Source organism: Aspergillus melleus (genome assembly GCF_016097325.1).
Source record: "Aspergillus melleus strain CBS 546.65 chromosome Unknown contig1, whole genome shotgun sequence".
NCBI lineage: Eukaryota > Fungi > Ascomycota > Eurotiomycetes > Eurotiales > Aspergillaceae > Aspergillus > Aspergillus melleus.
In genome coordinates this window covers 4178645-4198523 of record NW_025763370.1, presented here as the reverse complement: position 1 = coordinate 4198523, position 19879 = coordinate 4178645, and the positions used below count along the sequence as shown (strand labels likewise).

Here is a 19879-nt window from a genome sequence, read left to right as displayed (position 1 = left end):
TGGGGCGAATTGGCTGTTGCATAGGGATGTTGCTTGAGTGGAAGCCCGCTAGGAAAGAGACATCCATGTGTGCGACTTTACGGAGTAGACTTTTTTTTTCACACCGACGTTCGTATCTTTTGACACGAGCCAAATTCTCAAGAAAACCCATGGATGGTATATCGAGGAAGGGCCGTGGTGACCCCCTTGGTCCCCCCTTGTTTTAGGTGTCTACCCCGAAGAGGCACATTGGTTGGGATCCTTGTCGAATGAGTCTATCGTGATCGAGCATACGGTAAAACAGGGATATCATTCCCGAGGGCGGAGAGCAAACTGTCTTGGGGAGGTTAAAAAAAGAACACAAAAAACAAAAACGCTACAATTATCTTGTTGGACAGTGAAAACGGAAAAGAGACAAACAGATTTCTGCCAATGTTGTACGACATGCATTCGCATTGTCGACAATCGATCAGTCCACCAGCCGGAGGCAAGACCAGGCGCTGCAATGCTCTTCGATTATTGGATTGCAGGTTACATAACGCAAAAATAGTCGACGTACAATTGCAGTAGGACAAGCATGATCCAAAAAGAAATCAGGCCTGGAACCCGGGAGTTTTTGACGCCTTCCTACGGTACTCATCGCCTGATGCAAGGACGGACGATGCAAGATAGCAGGGCTACTGATGGCTGCAGCTGTCGGGCGACTACTGCAACTCTCATCTTCCGCGATCCAACATGGACCTATTACCCGGTTCGAAACAGACTCAAGGTTAACGATATTGGACCAACGTGCATGGTGCATGGGCTCCACTTCCCTGGTCTCTTACACTCGCTCGGCTTCTTATCGTTCGTCCGGGTTGCGCCAGATTGAGCGGTGAAACCGCACCAGAAACAAATGGAATACATCGCGACGGCCGATGAGCCAATCCGCCGGATCACGCCGGGAGCAGGAAGAAGACTGTGCCCACGGCTTGTTTGGTTTGGTTCTAGGGATATCTTGCTCGCCATGAGGCAGAGGAACTCGGTCTACTGAGGACTCAAGTCCACCTCCCTCCCGTTCCTTCTTCCGCTTTGTCTTGGGGAGTGTTTTCCCCTTGGTGCGGGAGCTATATCTAGGTGGATATCGGTACATTGGGCCCTTTTTTTTTCTTGCTTGACCGCTTCTCTTTTCCCTTTCTCGAATTTTTATTTTTTGTTTTTGATTCAGGTCATTTTTATTTTTAATTTTAAAAAATTTTTTTTTCTCTCCGCTACGTCTCTCTTCGCCTACCGATCCTGACTGTCGGTTCTCTTCTCTTTCACCCTTTTGGAACCAAATCCCATCGGTCAATCTCGTCTCTGAGTGGCCCGCGGAGCTGCCGGCGCCCCTCCCATACACCATATCCCTAAATCCTTACGATGCTCTAACCTGTCGAAAGCCGTCCAAAGACCGATTCTCACCCCCTGTCGTAATGACATCGAGAAAACGTTTTTGTCTGCCATGAATAGTTTGGCGCATCCCCAGCGCGAGTTCGCCGCACCGGAGATGAAAGGGATAGTCCTATTCTAGCGAAGTCCCCGTTTGGTGCCAGTCTATTGGTGCCGCCATGTCTATCATCCACTCGCCTAGGATTCCTGCCTCAAACAAGTCCTACCTATTTTATTTTATTTATTTGTTGGGGTTTTATTTATTGATCGCATCAATGCGATGACGGAGTAGTGGAGGCCGTCTTCATCCTTATTTATACTCCTCGTCTGCCTCATCTAAGTAGCTTTTTTTCTTCTTCCTTTTCATCTTCATCCAATCTTCTAAATCTTGCTCTGCCCTCGATTTCTACTTTGTTTCCTTAGAACTAAACATCTCTTTGTCCATTTGCTCTTCCTTTGTCAACTTCGGCTTGGTCAAAACCCACCACCTCTATCACAAAGCAAAATGCCATCATCTGCCCCCGTCTTGCGGCCGAAGAAGGCCCAGCCTGTCAATGCGCACAAGGAGGAGGAACCAATCAGCTATGACATCAACATCCCTTATGTCGATGTCAACAAGCAGACCCAAGCGCGCACCAGATACCCCGAATACCTACCGACATGGGACAAGATCTGGTTTGACCCGTTGACGCCTTTCACCTACGAGGATCCCGCCCTGCGTGTCAAGGATAAGTCTAAGCGCAATTTGTTGGGCCCTGACGCCAAAGTGACTGAGATTCAGCCGCGCATGGGCAGCATTGTTGAAGGTGTGCAATTGAGTCAACTCACAGACGCCGCTAAGGACGAACTGGCCCTGCTGGTTGCGGAGCGCAAGGTTGTCGCATTCCCCGAACAAGATCTCATTGATGCCGGACCGGACGCCCAGGAGGCCTTTATGCGCCACTTTGGCAAGCCCAACTACCAGCCCGTTTCTGGCACTGTGCGCGATCACCCTGGCTTCCACATCATCCACCGGGATGGTAACCGTGAAGAGATCTCGCGTTTCCTGGAACAGCGCACCACGACGACCCTTTGGCATCAGGACGTCAGCTACGAGATCCAGCCTCCTGGCTATGTCATGCTGGGTCTTTTGGAGGGTCCTGAAGTTGGAGGTGATACCGTCTTCGCTGCGACTGATATGGCCTACAAGTAAGTTTCCGCAGATACGGTCTTCTCCAGCCAATATTGAAGCTAACGGTCAATCCAGGCGTCTCTCTCCCACTCTCACGTCATGGCTCGACACTCTGCGCGTGACCCACTCATCCGCGAAAATGATCAACCACGCTCGCTCAACAGGAGGTCTGGTGCGCAAAGACCCCGTTGACACCACCCATCCTCTCATTCGTGTCCACCCCGTTACCGGCGAGAAGTGCATTTTCATCAACGGTGAATTCATCACCCGGATCCACGGCCTCAAGGAGTCTGAACAGCGGTGGCTCGTCGACTTCCTCATGCAGCACATGGTCACCGGCCATGACTTCCAGGCTCGCGTGAGATGGCAACCCAAGACAATTGTCATCTTCGACAACCGCTCCACTCTCCGTATGTCTTAATTCAATCTCTCCCAAAGAGCTGACCGAAAAGCTGACCGTTCTAGACTCCGCCATCGTCGATTATCTGGACGATGACTACGGCGCCAAACTCCGCCACATTTTCCGCCTCACTGCGCTAGGCGAGAAGCCGGTTCCGGTTTACGACCAATTTGAATAGATTGGTTCAGACCAGTCTACTCTTCACGATCCGCCTCCGTTCTGATTCAAATTCATTTCGCCCGGTTTTGATCAAGCAAGCGTCATTCACGGAGTTTTTCCCTTTTTCAATATTCTTACTTAATTTGTTTTTTCCTGTTTTTTCCTGTTTTTTTCTTTTTTTTTCTTTTATTTTTTTTTATTTTTTTTTATTTTATTTTATTTTTTTTTTGCATATGCCACATCCAATTTGTCGAACGGCTTCCATCCTCGGGGATTAAAAGCAATATTTGACACGCGGCTCAGATTTCCTTCTTCACTCATACCTTGCATTCATGGATATGACATGTCGGATCGGCACGCGGGCGTTTTTGTTTCCATTTGGATCGCCATCATTCCATTTCCAGGGACCCGGGACCGTCATTTCTGCTTGGCTGCTTTCCATTTATTTGCTTTTATTACTTGCTTGATTGATTGATTGCTTCGTTTGGTTTGATTGATACCTTGGCACGGTTGGTACATAGAACGGTTGGATTCACATCCTCATTTTGTTTTTGGTTGGCTTCGGGTGGGTTTATTTTGATTTATCCAATACGGTAGATCACTTCATACTCGTACCTTGCCTTGTTGACTTTTTTTGGTTTCGCTAATAGACTTGCTAATTCGGTTTTTGTTTGACTGTTTGTTTGTGTGTTTTTGTTTTCCAGGCTCGCCTTTTACATTTTCATCTCCTGGTGCTCTCTTTTCTTTCTGTGCCTGCCCTACATGAACCTACTGTGTTGGTCAAGTGTGGTGCCATCTTTACTATTTACTTATTTATTACACTTAATCTATGATGAGATGAAACATAGATTTCGGTACCTCCGTTAGAGCAGAAGCTGTAGAACGTACGGAAACTTTATCTGTCGACTAGCCTAGATCCCACAATTCTAATAATACTAGGTCCAACATACATCTTACTGTAGACAGTCAACGCCCAAGTCAAGCCACAGCATTTAGGGCCTTCAGCTGATAGAGTACTCGCTTATTCCTGGCTGGGCTGAGCTGGACACCTGATCAACTGGATCTTTCCTTCCTGTCCGTAACCAACTCTAATCTGACCGCTTTTCACTAAATATAGGTCGAGTCTGTTTAGTATGGTGTGAGTTCAGCTGAGCCATATTCAAGCCACAGCAAGCTGATGCTTCTGTCTGATGATTGTCTCAGTCAATGGCCCATTCAGCCTCTGTTTCTCGGAATGTATAGAGTTCTTGGCTTGTGAAAAGAGACACGAATCGCTGATCTATCAAATTTTATAGATATTGTAGACATATCAATCAGTTCGCTGCAGGGACTTGACTTTCAGCCAGCTGAGCCTTTTGGTCTGTCTACTCGGGGGACGGTGTGCCGATAATCGGAATTTCTACAGATATATATCGGGCTGTTTGATGAAGCCGACACATGCATGAACTCGTATATATAACCAACATACAAGATAAAATCATCCCGGTGATTTGTAAACAAAGAAAATATATACGTCGAGATTGTGGATTATTGCACCATTGGCTTTTCCATGTATAAATAGAAAGGTATATTAAATCGATCTACATACTCCGTAAAGTATCTTAAATCCCCCGTGCGAAACCAGGCAAGACAAAATCATGAAAGGACCGACCGATCAAGAGAAAAAAAGAGAAGAAAGAAAGAAAGAAAAGCCTTGGCATTCCGTCTAAACAAACAACAAACAAGATATTACAAAAAAAAAGACGAACAACTCAAGACGCCAAATAGTACATACGTAAAAGCAGCAATGGTAGTAGTAACAGATAAGAAAAGAGATAAAAGATGATATTTTACTTCGTGTCTTCTTCCGATGATGCCGTCTTCGGTCTCGTCCTCATCCTGATCCTTGTTTCGATTTCTTTTTCCATCGCGGAAACAGATGCTCGTCCTTCAGAAATAAATGCTGGTTTCCTCCGACCCAAAGTCCCCCAATGCTAATAAGAAACAACATATGCAAACTTAAACCAAGTTAATACGGTCCAACTCATTCATATCGCAGGATTTCCTCGATCTTCCGCCGCAGGTCTTGCGCTTGTTGCAACTGATCCGGAGGAATGGCACTCGTTTGGAGGAGGAGAAGGAGCGTTTCGCAGATCCGCTCGGCAATAACATCGCTGCCGAAGACAGCGCCTCCGAGACGCACGGTATCCCGGAACCAGTGGTCAATGACGTACAACAGGTCCTTTGCGATGTATTTACGGTTGGAACCGTGGAAGGGGGCTTCGTCAATGTAGAACATGGATTCGAGGACAGCGTAGAGGGCCTCGTGCGCCACACCCAGGTCGAGGAAGAGGTCGACGATCCAGGTGGCCGGGGCGACACCGCGCTGGTGCTCGAGGGAGTAGCGTTCCAGCAGGGGGAGGATGATGGAGATGGGGAAGACGACTTCGGACATGCGGAGACGGCCGCCGAGGTTGCGGACCTTTTCGGCAACGGCTTCGAAGGGAGGGATCTCGCCCCTCTCGGCGACTTCGTCGTGCAAGTTTTGGAGGAGGTGCTGCCAGGTGATTTTGATGTTGGCAGGGTCGCGGTAGTCGGCGGCGTAGAAGATCTGTAGGCAGATGTCGTAGTAGCTAGCGGGGTCGGCGTATTGGTTGAATAGCTAAAGGTGGATCAGTATGATTGACTGGAAATGTGTCGACAGCATAGAACTTACTGTGCTGATATCCATGATCGCACCGTCAACATCACGGATGACCTCCTCTCGGCGATCCGCCTCAATCCGCCTATCATCCCGGAGACGCTGCAGGAGATCGTCCTGGATGTTTGCAACGTCAATTAGGTTGGAAATTTCGCGCAGAAGTCGCTGTCGTTGTTGTCGTCCCACGTCTGGCGTGAAGATCGAGGCATTGGCTCTGGCCCGACCCAGATACTCGATTCTGCGGCTAAGGGGGAGCGTAAAAGCACTTTGAGCGAGGTTGTATTGCACCTGAGCCGCGTCAAAGAATCGTTGCGACTGAGCGTAGTATTTCCAAAGCAAATCAGCGTGGGAAAGATCGTCGGTCGACTTGCGCTCCAGATACGTCACGACAAGGGGAGTGTCGGTCTGCAGTAGACGATCGCTCCAGCCCTTCTCGAGGTACCAGTCGTACAGGCTCGTCAAGAACATTTCATCGGTAGATTTTGTGATGACTCCGTAGGCTTCATTTTGGCGCTTGGCAATGGTGGTCAATTGGCCGTCGATCATTCCGGCATCTTGAGCCGCAAGATAGTCAACGGCAAGAATGGCCTTGAAGATAAGTTCATAGCACTGCTTCCGGTAATAGAAGTAGTCCTTGCGGGAATCCTAGGGGGGGGGGAAGTTAGCTTCATGAACGTACAGAGGGAAAAGGAAGTTTCGAATAATGATGTATCGTACCTCTTCCGGACGTCCATCTGCAATCCACGTCAATGCGGCGTTGCCCTTATCCGAGCTTTGGGCCACATTGAGAGCTAGTTGAATTGCGCCTGTTCACGCGGTTAGTCTCCACAGATTGTATTGTTCATGACACGAAAAATTCCGTACCTGCAAAGAATTGATTCGCAATGTAACTTTCCACCGCGGAAACAAGATAGTCCATAGGCAGGCTCTCGGAAACCTGCTGGAAAGTATGCAAACTCTCATTCAGCAGGTTGCGGCCGAATTCCGAGTTCGAGCCAGCCTCGGTAGCCCGCTTCAAACACTCCTGAGCCTTGAAGATGACCACATCTTCGGCGCTGCAGAAGCTGCCGCACCGCCGTCGGAGGGCGTCCGCCACTGTTTCAACGTTCGAACCCTTGGCGATATTTCTGTTCACAATCCCCTTGACCAATTCCTTCGCGATTTCGTGGCCCTTGCCGGTGCTGAAAAGCTCCTCGAACGTGAGGGTGATGAAACGTTGTTTCGACTCAGCGGGCAATGGCGCAACGATCTCGTCCACACGCTCATCGAAGAGAACCAGCACGAAAGAAATGCCCTCGATGGTGTGCGACACAAGTTGAACGAGAGAGTGCAGAGCCCTGTGTTCCGCCTGCAACGCAGTTTCCTCCTGTTTCGTCGACACACGGGTCAGAGCCTCCGGGCCACTCAATCCTTCAATGAAGCTCTTGTTCGCAGTGAAGAACTCCTGCAGAGCCGCGAGGTCTCGCTGGACGCTTTGCAGCTTCGCCGGAGCAACCGAGGGAGAGACGCTCTGCGCCCCATTGGGCGTACTGGCCACCTTGACAATTTCCTTCTTCCAAATGGAGCGCAGAAGTCGGGAGATGTAGAGAGCGATACCGGCATGTCGGGGGGAGAGCACAACGGTGTCGATCGCGGGCGTCGAGCTGTCCGCAACGACGTTTTCGTTCATCGTCGGTCTTCCGCCGTACTCAATAAATACCTTGCGCGCGAACTCCAGAACGTCCGGGTCAGTGACCTGGGTCAATCGCGAGTCCGTCGACACTTCCACTCCTTGACCACATGCCACCGCTAAGGCAGTCGCGAGAGTCTCACTACGGCCGTATGTGCGGATGAAGCTCTTGACCTCACCATCCAGGCCCTCCTCGCCGCCGCCAGTACGCGCCAATGCCGCGAAGATGTCCACGAGACGCCGTCGGCGAATGATATGAATGCCGGTGTTCGTCAGGATGGCAATCTCCGCTGCCTGGTTTTCGAACTGGACGGCAAGCTCATTGCTGAAGCCCCCAGGGGTGTTCGACGCCACGGGAGGCGGTGAACAGATACCGATGTCCTCCGCGCTGCTACCAAGCCTCAGCCAAGTTGCCGTCTCCGCGGCCTTCTCGGGGATCACATTCTCTTGCGAACGAGCCACACGCCCTGAATCAGGGGACGAAATGAAAAGCGTGTCGGTTTTCAAAACCGAATCCTTGCACGTGATGCAGAAGAAATAACCCGGCGGGAACCGAGCAGCAAATCGAGTCGGATCGAGGGAGTAAATAGACTGCTTTGACGCGATAGATGTCGTGGAACGGGGCTGGCCTGGCATAGCCTGACCTTGTTCGGCTATAAGGGCCGGGTTGATGGGAGGGGTTTTGACGTGATGCGCCTGCATGCTCGTGGGGGCTAGAGAACTCGAGGGATCTGAGGTCCAGTTGAATGATGCAGTGGCACTAAGGTAGATACGGTATCCGGTGGCGGTAGTTGCCATAAGGTGGTATCTCGACGCCTCGGCCGCAGGAATGGGGCTGATGGAGACGATGCGTACCCGAGCATGAACCGTGTCATTTGTAGGGATGATATGTCCGATATTGGCATAGATGTCGCTCGCCTGCTTGGTGATGGCTAGCGCAAGGGTACCGTCGGGTTTCATGTGGAAGACTCGGATTGTGGACAGTGTCGACAAGGTGTAAAGCAAATTCCTGCTGTCATCGACCTCCATCTGCCCTACTCTTTCGAACGGTTGCGCCGTAAAGCTGAGCGATTGGGTAATTGTCGACAGGCGCGAGCTAGTGTGGCACACCTTGGAGCACCGGCCCTTGAACCATTTCTCTTCTTGCTGATAGACAAGCTCGTAGACATCGTCACTGGAAGAACCACCAAAGAAGATACGACCCGTCGCGTCGGAAGAGGTGATCACGTCAACATCTAGGCCACGGATCGACACTGACATACCGGTCTGGTATAATGTTACTTGCCGCGCCCCAGCGGCTGTTGTTTCGCAGCCCATTCCGAGTAGGATGATGTCAACCGTTGTGGAGATGACCAGCAGGTGGGTGATCGAGGGCAGGAACACGCCGGGGCGAGGTTTCGCGAGGCGCACGGAATTGATGCTGTTTGGCTGGTCCTCGAATCCCACCAATTGAGGGTTGGGATGCGTATAGTCCCAAATGTAGAGAGCGTTGTCAATGGCAACCCACGCGTGATTCAGCTCGGCGAAGAGACCCATGCTCGTCGAAACCTGGGCACGATTATACTGATCGAAGATTTGATCAGGAATATTGTACATCTTCACTTTCTGGAAAGGGTACCATGACGGCGACACGGGCATGTCATAGTCGGACGAGAATCCCTCTACATGGTGAGCATTAGCAAGGGACCTCCGGGCATTTCCACCCGACAACACGAGGGAAGGGCCATTAACTTACGCGAGAGATAGTTGTCCAAGTCCGGGTAGCGAGCCTCCTGCAGCAGAGTATCATTGACCGTCCGCGCGCCCCGCTCCTCGGTTCTCAATGTCTGACTTTTCGACTTGGATGCCGCCGGAGGAAATTTGGGAAGCGAGGCGGGCGCTGGTACCGCTGCACCGGCCGGGGGAGCAGCAGCTGGCGGTTTTGACACGGGGTTGGGCGCTGGAGCCGGAGTCTGAAAGTATGCGCCAGGAAGTGGCCTCCGTGGTGGCGTGGCCGTCGGGGGTAAATTGGGATAAGACATGATGCGGTCTGACAGCCCGATGCAGGCCTTTGGGGGGGCGGGTTGAGGGAAATAGTCGCGCTCCCCGGGGCGTAGTCGACGAAATTGCTTCGGCGCAGGGATCGAGGGGGGAGCGGAAAGAGAAGGAATCGGAGGAAAAATCGAGTGAAAGGAAGAGAGAGGAGGTAGAGAGGGAAGAATCGCAAGGTCGGATTGAAGGGTTGGAAGCAAGAGAGCAAGAGGAAGAAACACAGGAAGAGTGACCGACAGAGAAACAAAATTGTGCACGGACCCGGCAGTTCGAGCTGCTCGCCGCCTTTCGCTTTTGCTCTCCGCCCGGAAGTCATCGTTTCTCTTGTTTACTCTATTTTCCTCTGAAAGCACTTTGCCGATCCTAACCATTGTTCTAAATCCATTTGCGCAATTTTTTCGTCACAATGTTCCGTCCTCTACGATTCACCCCCCGGGTCAACCTCCGCCCCCTGCGATGGAACTCCACCGCCAGCCCGGCCTCGCCGCCGTTGATGGGCAAGATCCGCACCGATCTCAAGGTTGCCATGCGAGCCAAGGACAAAGATAGGTACGGGGAATTTCTTCTACTCTGATCGGTATTCAGTGGTTATTAATCCCAAGATTTCCAGGTTGAACGTTCTACGCGCCCTGATCTCCGAAACCAACAATTCGGTCAAAAGCCCGTCGCCCATTCAAACCGACCTGCAGCTCTTGTCGCTGATTCGCAAGCGCGCCGCCAATGCGAAGGAGGCCTCGAAGCAATTTGCCGAAGCCGAGCGACCCGACCTGCAGGAGAATGAGGACAAGCAGGTCGCCATTCTCGAGGAGTATGCCAGCCAGGTCGAGACCATGAGCCTGGACGATGTGAAGCAAATCGTCTCGCAGGAGATCTCCAAGCAGCAGGAGGGAGGCAACAAGGCGAATGTTGGCCTGGTGCTGAAGTCGCTCTTCGCTCCTGGTGGTGCCTTGGATGGTAAACCGGCTGAGAAGTCGGAGGTTGCCAAGATCGCCAAAGAACTTGTTGCTTCTGCTTAAGCAGCATGTTTCCCCCAAGAAAAGAACGAAAGAAAACTGTATATTATCCACTTGTACTATTGTCAATTGATATCCACTCCGCATCTAGCCATACTACGAGGACGAATCAAGCTCAAAAGGCTTTCATAATGGGAAATGACAGACGGCCCAACCGCCACAATCTTGCCTTATTATATCCATTGAAATGCAAAATGAAACTAGAGTCAACACAAGAAGACGATGTATCGCGCCAGACAGGCGCGTTGAGATTACAACTAAAAAAAACCCTTTCAGCGCCAAGGTTGTATGTAAACCCTCCCGATATGCGCCCTCCTTTTCTACGGCTCCCAATCGCAAAATGTCTCTGACTAGCCTTCTAGATGCGCCCAGATTCGTACAGTACTGTGTGAAGCAATTCAGGAATAAAACACGGTGATCCCGCCAAGAGCAGTCATGAGAACCCCCAGCCACAGCCACCGATCGGGGTCGACAAGGTCCTCGCGTTTAATCAAGTTCGTCATCCGGAAAACCGACTCGGTCTGGCTGCCGACATCGCGTTTGCGCTTTCCATTCTTCGTGACTGACTCCAGGGAGCCCGAGGGGAGCATCTGTGGAGGCCGGTAGGCGAGGTACATCGGGTGCATGGGCGAGTCATCGAAATAGTGCAAGTCAAGACGTTGAACATTGTGGTAAGGATCGATAGAAACCTTGAAGGACTGGGGTGGTGTCAGCGTCGACAACAAACAACAGGGCTGGGAAGCATGTACATTGAACCGTTCGGTCTGGTTGTATCTTGTGTATGTTCCCAGGGACGACGAGCAAGGGTCTGACTCGAGCTGGCGTCCGTCTTTCTCGATCGGTGACAGTTCTAGGACACCATCGCTACTCATGGTAAACGTGCCATGCTGCCATTGCATGATCCCTTTGGGACAGGAAGGGTCGGTGGCTGTAATGGTTCAATCCACGCGCGTCAGCATGTGCCGATGAGGGACAACAAAATTATCAGGGTGTAGATTCGAGGCACTAACGGTTAGCAAGGGCGCGATAGTACGCCTCTTCATAGTGGCCGTCGGCTGTGAAGGAGTACGAGATGCCCGGTAGATCCGGCTCAATCAGCTTGTCGTTAACGGGATCGTAGAAGCCCTGTCCAATGCATTAGTGAGAGCCCACATTTTGCCCATCCCCAAAGGTACAGCGTACTGGACCTGTCTCAACGGTGCGGGACTTTGTAGTCCAAGTGCCGACTAGATCGGCGACATTGGCGGCATTGACAGTCGTTGCCAGTAAACCGAGATACAAGAACCCCACGATCATGGTGGAAGGTCAGTCTGGCTAGAGATGAAGCAGAATGGGCACGAAGAACATGAGGAAATTAAGGGCGAGGCGGCATCAAGGGCGCAAAGAAGGCCTGCCCTGGCCGGTGGAGTATGCAAGTTGCATACAAACAATGTCGATCGCCCAGCAATGCGCCAAGCCCGCCTCGATCCAGTCTTCCTCTCCTCTCCTTCCTCCACTGTTCATCTCTGAACGGTGATCACATCTTCAATCTTTACCGCTTTCGCATCCCGGCAGTCAACATGATGGCAGGTCTTCAAGCGGCCAAAAAAGACCTTCGCAAGCGAATCCGCGATGTCCTGCAGACCATCCCCGCGGATTCCATCGCTCATCAATGTCAGCCAAAGCACCTCGCCTGGGACTAGGTGAAGAACAAGCTGACACGCCATAGCCAGAGCTGCCACCAGTAAACTGTTCTCGCTGGAGGAGTACCGGACTGCGCGGCGCATAGGAGTCTATCTCTCCATGCCGACGGGGGAGCTGTCCACCACGGCCATCGTGCAAGATGCGCTGGCAGCGGGCAAAGAGGTGTTTGTGCCTTACATCCACACCCTGGAGTCGCCGGCGACGCAACAGAAGACTTCCGTAATGGACATGTTAGCTCTAGAGTCGATGGATGAGTTCACGTCTCTGGCTCCCGACCGATGGGGGATCCCGTCGCTCGCCAAAGAGCAAGTAGCTACGAAGAGGAACTGCCTCGGAGGAATTGGCATCTCCCCCGCAGTCTCACGGGCGTCGGAGGGCGAGTACGGGCTGGACCTGATCGTAATGCCCGGAATGGCGTTCGATGCAGGATTCCGGCGTCTAGGCCATGGGAAAGGATATTATGATCATTTTTTGACTAGGTATTTGAAAGAAGCTGAGAGCAAGACCACGACGCCAAAGATGCCTCTACTCGGTAAGAAAATAAAGACCCTCCTATCCCTTAAACATCAAACCCTACCCAATCGAGTATGATCACAGCTAAATCTCGTTCAGTTGCCCTCTCTCTCAAGGAGCAAATGATGTCCGCGACCGAAGAAATCCCCGTGGCAAGTCACGACTGGCTAGTAGATGTCCTCATCGTGGGCAATGACCGGTGCGCCTACCGCCAGGGCTGATCGAAGAAAAACCGAACAGAATACCATATCCTCGCATGACAAGACTCGTGTACGTAGTAGATGTGCATATAATTGTTTCCCTCCCACCGGTAACGCGTAGATAGCTCTCTCGATTAAAAGACAGGTGTAGTTGTTGGTCGTGACACAAGCGAAAAAATGAATTGAATTGTTGTTTTTGCTTTTTCTTCCATTTTCGGTCTTTTTGGTATTTAATGTTGGTCCCTCGTTACGATCACTGGACGGCTTGGATCAGTGACACATTGTCACCCTTGAGCAGGATTTGGCCTAGTATCGCGGTCCCTCCGTTAGCATCGCAGAAAATCCCCATGTGCCAGCAACATCAGAAAGTCCATACCCAAAGGTCTCCGCTTCTCCTCCTCCGTCTTTGTTGGCAATCGGACCTCCACGGCGTCGTCAATGACCAGGTTCATGAACTCGTCGAATCCCTAAACCATGCAGTCAGCAGGATGTTCGCGCGTCGAAGAAATACAGAAGTGCCCCTACCCGAATCTTCCCCTCTATCCGGAAAGCCAGCTGCTCATATAGCCAGACCGACACCGTGGCTCGTTGCTGGAGAAGCTTGAAGATGAAGTGAATCGGCGCAAGCAGCGTCTTGCGAGCAGCTCCACCGCCTCGACCGGTCATGGTGCGTAATCGACGGGCGGAAAAGGGGAATTAAATAAAAAGGATAAGCAGAAAAGACTAAAGACTATTGCGATAGTAATGGTCCGTCGGTCGCGGCAACAGGAGAAGGTGTGGTGTCGTGGGTCGGGCGAGAAAGGAATGAGGGAAGGGAAAAGGTGAAGGCCGAGAGAGCTCGACTTTGTCGCAGCCGCAGCCAAAAGCGCGGCTCACCAACTTTTCCCTTTTGCCGGCCGTCACTCGCATCCCACTTCCTTCTCCTTGTGACTCCAACTCCACCACCTCTTCATTTCCCCCTCTCTCTCGCTCTTGCCCTTTCCCCCCATCTTCTTCCTCCTCCCCACAACGCTTTCTTGCAACTCCGTCGCGCTTCTCCTTTCTCTCCTTTTTTCAGGTGCTTGTTGCATGGTGGTTCATGACTGTATCCTATAGGTGTTGAGCCTCTTGGCCTGGCTAATCAACCCCTCATCTTCCCCGTTCCTTTCTCTACTAAACAAAACAACCCCCCTCCCCTCCTCCACTCCACGACTATGGCCAGTAAGGAGGGTTCCGCCGGACAGGCCTTTGGCCCTGTTCTGGCTGCCGTCGCTACGATGCAAGGAAATGTTTCACGATCCGAAAAGACACATGCTCACGAGTTCCTGGAGAAGTTCCAGAAATCGGTCCGTTCTCTTCCCCTCCGAATGACCCCTCTCTCTCTTTTTTCGACCGGCCATCTGCTTCTTTCTTTATCGATTGATTGACTACAGCTAATCATGATCCCTTTGCTGCATTTAGATAGAGGCATGGACCATTACGCACGAGCTTTTGCAGTCCCCTGATGTTCCTGTCGAAGCCAAACTGTTCGCGGCGACTACGTTGAAAGGAAAGGTGAGGCGCTGTCGCCCTCCAGGACACGGCAATACCAGGATGCTGACGACACTAGATCATGTTCGATTTGGATCAGTTACCCGCAGAATCGGTAGTGGCATTGCGAGACTCGGTAATGAATTTGCTCGTGGCTTTTGCGTCAGGTCCCCGCCCCATACAAACGCAGCTCTGTGTATGTTTGGCCAGCCTCGCCATTCAGATGCTTGAATGGAAGGATGTTCTTGCCTCGGTGGGCTCCGCACTGGGGAGCAGCGCCGGTGACTGCGTGTTAGAATTTTTGAAAATTCTCCCTGAAGAAGTGACGGAAGGTCGCAAGATCAATTTGAGTGTATGTTCGGCAATCATCCCAACGTTCTACAGGAACCCTTCATTCGTCTGTGCGATCGACTTCTACTGCATGGAACGCGACTGGAATCTCGGAGTCTAATCATCTGGCTTGAATTAGGAAGAGGATCTCCTCACTCGGACCAAGGAGCTTTTGGAGGACAATGCGGAGCAAGTGATGCACCTATTAATACAGTACGCGCAGTCATCTCGTACGTAACCCTCTCTGGTATATCCCTACTCTCAACGGCCATGTCGTGCTAATTGACGCGCTCTACTTTAGCAACCGCATCTACCAACCCGCGTCTTCTGGACTGCATCACGTCTTGGATGCGTGAAATCCCCGCTGCAAAGATTGTGGAGTCTCCCTTGTTGGACATTGTTCTCAAGGGGCTAGACAATGATGTCTCTTTCGAATCCGCCGTTGATAGCATGTGCACGCTGTACCGTGACACCCGCGAAGTTGATGAATCGCTGCCCATTATCCAGGCCCTGTACCCACGCCTTATGACACTCCGCCCGAAGATTGCCGAATTCGCCGAAACCGAGGACACGGATGCATTTAGAGGGATCACGAGACTGTTCGCTGAGGCTGGTGAAGCCTGGGTGGTATTGGCCGCTCGCCTGCCGACCGAATTTCGAGGCTTGGTGGAGGCGGTCCTGGAATGCTGCGCTCGGGACTGGGATCGTGACGCCGTTTCCCTTACCTTCGTTTTCTGGTACGAGTTGAAGCAGTACGTCACATTGGAGCGATACACGGATGCACGGGTGTGCTTTAGCGACGTCTTCTCCCAATTGGTGGATATCATGGTGAAGCACCTGGAATACCCTCGCCCAGACGACGGGGAAGTCGATCTTTTCGGTGGCGACCGTGAGCAGGAAGAAAAATTCCGCCATTTCCGCCATTCGATGGGTGACGTGCTGAAGGACTGCTGCGCCGTCATCGGGGTCAGCGAGTGTTTGACGAAGGCATACCAGTTGATCCAGCAGTGGGTTTCCAAATATGCTTCTCAGGCCAGCGACGACCACGTGCCCAACTGGCAGGAACTCGAAGCACCGCTATTCAGCTTGCGCGCAATGGGTCGCATGGTCGATCCGGAGGAGAACACCGTCCTGACTCAGGTCATTCCCTTGATCGTGCAGATTCCCAACCAGGAGAAGGTTCGATTCCAGGCTATCATGGCGCTTGCACGCTACACGGAATGGACTGCGCAACACCCGGAAACGCTCGAGGCGCAGCTCAACTACGTTATTTCCGGTTTCCAGCACAGCTCCTCTGAAGTCGTCCAGGCTTCGGCTTTAGCATTCAAATTCCTTGGAACCGATTGCCAGAAGCTCTTGGGTGGCCACATCGCACAACTCCATTCATTCTATGAGTCGGTGCTCGATAAACTGAAGCCGGCCAGCCAAGAGGAAGTGACCGAGGGTGTGGCCGCTGTCGTTGCCGTACAGCCCATCGACAAGATTTACGAAACCATGAAGTTGTTCTGCGACCCCATCATGAACCGCATCATGGCCCTGGCCAACAATGCCAAGGACGAGCAAGGCCAGCGTGCCGTGGCTGGTACGTTTCTTATTCTCGCCTGGTTCCTCCAGGTACCATAGATCAAATTACTAACGGTATCACAGATCACCTTCAGCTCATAACGATCTTTGTGTTGGTCGTCAACCCCTACGTTTCTCGAGGAGAGGAGAATCCGGCCGTCAAATACTGTGGCGAGATCCTCCCAATCATGACAACTATTGCCTTGAACTTTACCGAATCAACCCCGATCTTGGAACGTGTGTGCCGTTGCTGGAGAAATATGATCATCTCTTACCGAACTGCCATGACTCCTCTTCTCCCTACGCTCGCCGATAGTCTTGCCAATGGATTCCAGGCGTCGCGCGAAGGGTGCTTCTTGTGGGCCACCGATGCCGTTGTCCGCGAGTTTTCGGAGGGAGCTGAGTTCGTTGATCCCGCAACAAGCAACGCGGTCTTCCGATTCTACGAACAGCAGGCCACTGCCTTCCTCCGCACTCTCAACGACCTTCCGCCGGAGAACCTTCCCGATGGTAAGCCTTTTTTTTCTCGGACGTCGTGCGGCAAATGTGTTAACAAACCGTTAGTGATCGAGGACTTCTACCGGCTCTCGTCGGATGCCGTTCGCTACTACCCGAAGGAATGTATCTCGTCGCCTCTTTCTGTTCCGATCTTTACCGCAGCTCTCAGCGGTCTTACCCTGCAGCAGGTGGATCCGCTCATGGCTATCTTGCACTACTACCATGATCTCTTCAGCTTTGCGTTCGAGAGGCCCGCGATATCCGAGTTCACCAGTTCCAACGGCGATCCTTACACGAATCCCCCGGAGGTTCGCGAGGCAGTCAAGCAATTGATCGCGTCTCAGGGTCAGGCTCTGGCTGAGCGTATCATAACGGGAATGATGTTCTCTTTCCCAGGAGATTGTTTCCCTGATGCATCTGGCGTGATGATGTCGCTGTTCGAATTGATGCCTCAGGAAGCTGGACTCTGGTTACAGTCGACCCTACAGATGCTCCCGCCCGGCACAATGAAGCCCAACGAGGCGGAGCGGTTGCTGAAGGGTATATCTGATAAGGTGCAATCGGGTGAACTTCGAAAGATTCGCGTTCTGCTACAAGGTATGTTAGCCTTCGAGGATGATACTGGTGCGATGGTTGCTAACCGAACTACCCCAGACTTCACCAATTCGTACCGACGGAGGAATGTGGCCCCCAGAGAGGGTTTGGGTCGCCTGGAGGCCACCCGATTCCGGTTCAGCGGATAAAAGGAGCGAAAGGAAACGAGACAAAGGGAAGAAGGGACTGGCTGCAACCGTTCAGCTTGAGAAGTTGGGAACCCCCATTATCAAGCTTACGACGACACGCCCACAGGTATCAACTATCTTAGCGGCACGTCATCAGAATTCAGGGCGAGAAAGCACTACTGAAAGCGTGATGCGCTTTTTCTAAAAAGGCAGATGTTTCAAATTCCAAAAATCATCAATATTTCTCCCCACCGAAAAAGAAGAAAAAGACACATCCCACTCGCACAGCCTTACACCCCCCCTGTATACGATCTTGCGTGCGGGTATTTGAAAGAAGACGGAAAATAGCCTTGCATGGGAGATGCATATCTTCAGTCACCCAGGGGCTTTGTTGACATGGTCGATAGCCTGGAGGACGCTTGTAATAAAGTATTTTTATTTAGTTAGGGATCTTAGAGTGGATTTATAATCAATGACCTTTACTGTTCTATGTTCCTGATAGTTAGAGTAGGGCAGAGTCTTTGCGAATGAATTTTCAATTCTTGATGCGAAGGTTTCTCGATGCCTTGAGGTTGCAATATGCCAAGCATTTCGCGTTTGTTTACCTCCCGAGGCACAACTAAGCAGCTCGTCTTCCAATCCGTTCATTTACAAGATTATGATAAGTCATTAGATGCATACCTCCGTCATCATGATAACGAAAGCTCCTTTTCACTAACTTCAGTGTGGGGGCCTGTAGCATTTTAGACGTTGCTCGGACGGATGTATATTTTGTCCTGTCTAACCTATTTTGAGATAAATTGCAGATGTTAAGCAGAGGCATTTAAGCTTGCACAATCCCTATGTCCATCAAGCTAAATAGGTTCCTAATGAATGCATTCCTTTGTACGTATACCAGTCGTTAGTAGATCCTTGTATTATGGAAATTCTGGAACAGCATGGCTCCTGGATATGATATGCAGGATTGCTTTAGGGCAGCGTTCTCTCCGTCCTGTGGGGGCATTTGGCCTATCCAATGATTTTTTGATCGATGATGGAATTTTTAACATCAGACCAGACTAAGGTATGCTGATGGGCTATGCACCAGAGTGGATTTGTAACGCAGGGTGCTTGGGTTCGAGAGTGCATGGCTTTCTAGATGAGCGTGAATAAACATGTAAATCGGTTCCAGGTCTTATACACAGGTTCAAAGCCATGAAATAGCTTCTAGTATGTCCGTAAGCTCCGAATGAGCATAGAGACCATGGCACCGATGAGATGCACTTGACTACGGAGTACTTCATACCCAATTCATGAAAGAGGAACCGCCATGAATGACCATCCATCCCAACTTGGCTATTTTCGTACCTACCTACCCACCAGTCAAACCACCTCCCTACCAATCAGCGCCGGTTCTCCAGCTTCGTGCATCACGCAGACCTACTATACGTCCGCTCCTATTGCCACATAATCCTTCGAAACCTTCTAGAAGACCAGGTAATTACACGGAAGAAATCCCAAGCCCTCAGCCCAGAGTCCAAGAGCTCTTAGCTCGTCAGAGTTTTTCTCTTAGCCGGTATCCCTGCATGCTTAGGACCCTCGATGCGTTCTCTGCTCGTGTGACCACGCCACAAGGACCCGGCTGGATCGTAACGGATCGATCGTCTCAGCCGGGACTAAGCTCTCTGTATGGGCTGAACGGTCGACTCGGACACAGGGTCAGTGAAGGCGTTTGGTTCGGCATGCAGTTGCCTGAGGTGAGAGGGCCTTTTTATGATACCTATCATTGGTGTACACCATAGGGGATGGTCGTTCTGGAAGGGGCCCTGATCATGAGCCCTGCCCTGGTGGCACGGATAGGGTTACATTTTGGGGGCGTCGAGTTACCCGATCTTGGTAACTAATAGGTGCTTATGAGTGAGAACTGACGGACATGTCGGCCCCTGCAGTTGTGATTTGTTGGTTGCCTTTACCAATGAGAAGAGCTGTCTTTCAATTCCTGAATTGCCACGGCGAGGAGTATACGGTATAGGATTGACATCCCAAACACCGGGATATTGTTGCCACGGGATCCCCGCCGCGAGGAGTCATTATTCCGGTTTCTAATTACTTACACAGTGTAGACACGTGCGTCACGGTGTGCTCATTTCCGGTGGATAGGGCGCTTGAGAAGACGTCGATGTTTCACGACGCGAGTTAAATCGCGGCATGCCGTTGTGACCAACCTGGCTCCGCTGTTACCTGGACCAGGACCACATGGTGGAGGGTCGGACAACGTGCTAGGTGGCGACTGGCGAGGAGTGAATCGGAGGAAGATCAGGTTCGGAGAAAAGCGAATACCCTGCAGCATGTACGGCATGCGCTGCATGAAAT

General features: G+C 51.5%; 7 protein-coding genes across 7 annotated transcripts; 4 read left to right on the top strand and 3 right to left on the bottom strand.

Annotated features, from left to right (window-relative positions):
* Positions 1-1891: 1891 nt before the first annotated feature.
* Positions 1892-3135, top strand: LDX57_001493 (TauD/TfdA dioxygenase family protein; the record flags this gene model as incomplete). Its single annotated transcript, XM_046083138.1, has 3 exons — positions 1892-2574; positions 2633-2967; positions 3023-3135. 3 exons carry the CDS (start codon positions 1892-1894, stop codon positions 3133-3135), a joined length of 1131 nt encoding a protein of 376 aa, XP_045939095.1.
* Positions 3136-5139: 2004 nt separating this feature from the next.
* On the bottom strand, positions 5140-9486 carry LDX57_001492 (putative non-repetitive nucleoporin; the record flags this gene model as incomplete). The annotated part of the gene is made up of 5 exons (XM_046083137.1): positions 5140-5757; positions 5812-6441; positions 6514-6602; positions 6661-9126; positions 9201-9486. The coding sequence occupies 5 exons, from the start codon at positions 9484-9486 to the stop codon at positions 5140-5142; spliced, it is 4089 nt and encodes a 1362-aa protein (XP_045939094.1).
* Positions 9487-9902: 416 nt separating this feature from the next.
* On the top strand, positions 9903-10512 carry LDX57_001491 (uncharacterized protein; the record flags this gene model as incomplete). The annotated part of the gene is made up of 2 exons (XM_046083136.1): positions 9903-10045; positions 10107-10512. The coding sequence occupies 2 exons, from the start codon at positions 9903-9905 to the stop codon at positions 10510-10512; spliced, it is 549 nt and encodes a 182-aa protein (XP_045939093.1).
* Positions 10513-10907: 395 nt separating this feature from the next.
* On the bottom strand, positions 10908-11805 carry ROT1 (Reversal of tor2 lethality; the record flags this gene model as incomplete). The annotated part of the gene is made up of 4 exons (XM_046083135.1): positions 10908-11207; positions 11259-11437; positions 11520-11634; positions 11692-11805. 4 exons carry the CDS (start codon positions 11803-11805, stop codon positions 10908-10910), a joined length of 708 nt encoding a protein of 235 aa, XP_045939092.1.
* A 263-nt stretch (positions 11806-12068) lies between these two features.
* On the top strand, positions 12069-12926 carry LDX57_001489 (5-formyltetrahydrofolate cyclo-ligase; the record flags this gene model as incomplete). Its single annotated transcript, XM_046083134.1, has 3 exons — positions 12069-12162; positions 12218-12724; positions 12805-12926. 3 exons carry the CDS (start codon positions 12069-12071, stop codon positions 12924-12926), a joined length of 723 nt encoding a protein of 240 aa, XP_045939091.1.
* A 232-nt stretch (positions 12927-13158) lies between these two features.
* Positions 13159-13571, bottom strand: LDX57_001488 (small nuclear ribonucleoprotein E; the record flags this gene model as incomplete). The annotated part of the gene is made up of 3 exons (XM_046083133.1): positions 13159-13211; positions 13282-13372; positions 13431-13571. 3 exons carry the CDS (start codon positions 13569-13571, stop codon positions 13159-13161), a joined length of 285 nt encoding a protein of 94 aa, XP_045939090.1.
* Positions 13572-14098: 527 nt separating this feature from the next.
* Positions 14099-17548, top strand: MTR10 (nuclear import receptor MTR10; the record flags this gene model as incomplete). Its single annotated transcript, XM_046083132.1, has 8 exons — positions 14099-14230; positions 14346-14438; positions 14494-14766; positions 14884-14974; positions 15046-16326; positions 16392-16817; positions 16872-17402; positions 17460-17548. 8 exons carry the CDS (start codon positions 14099-14101, stop codon positions 17546-17548), a joined length of 2916 nt encoding a protein of 971 aa, XP_045939089.1.
* Between the last annotated feature and the right edge of the window lie 2331 nt (positions 17549-19879).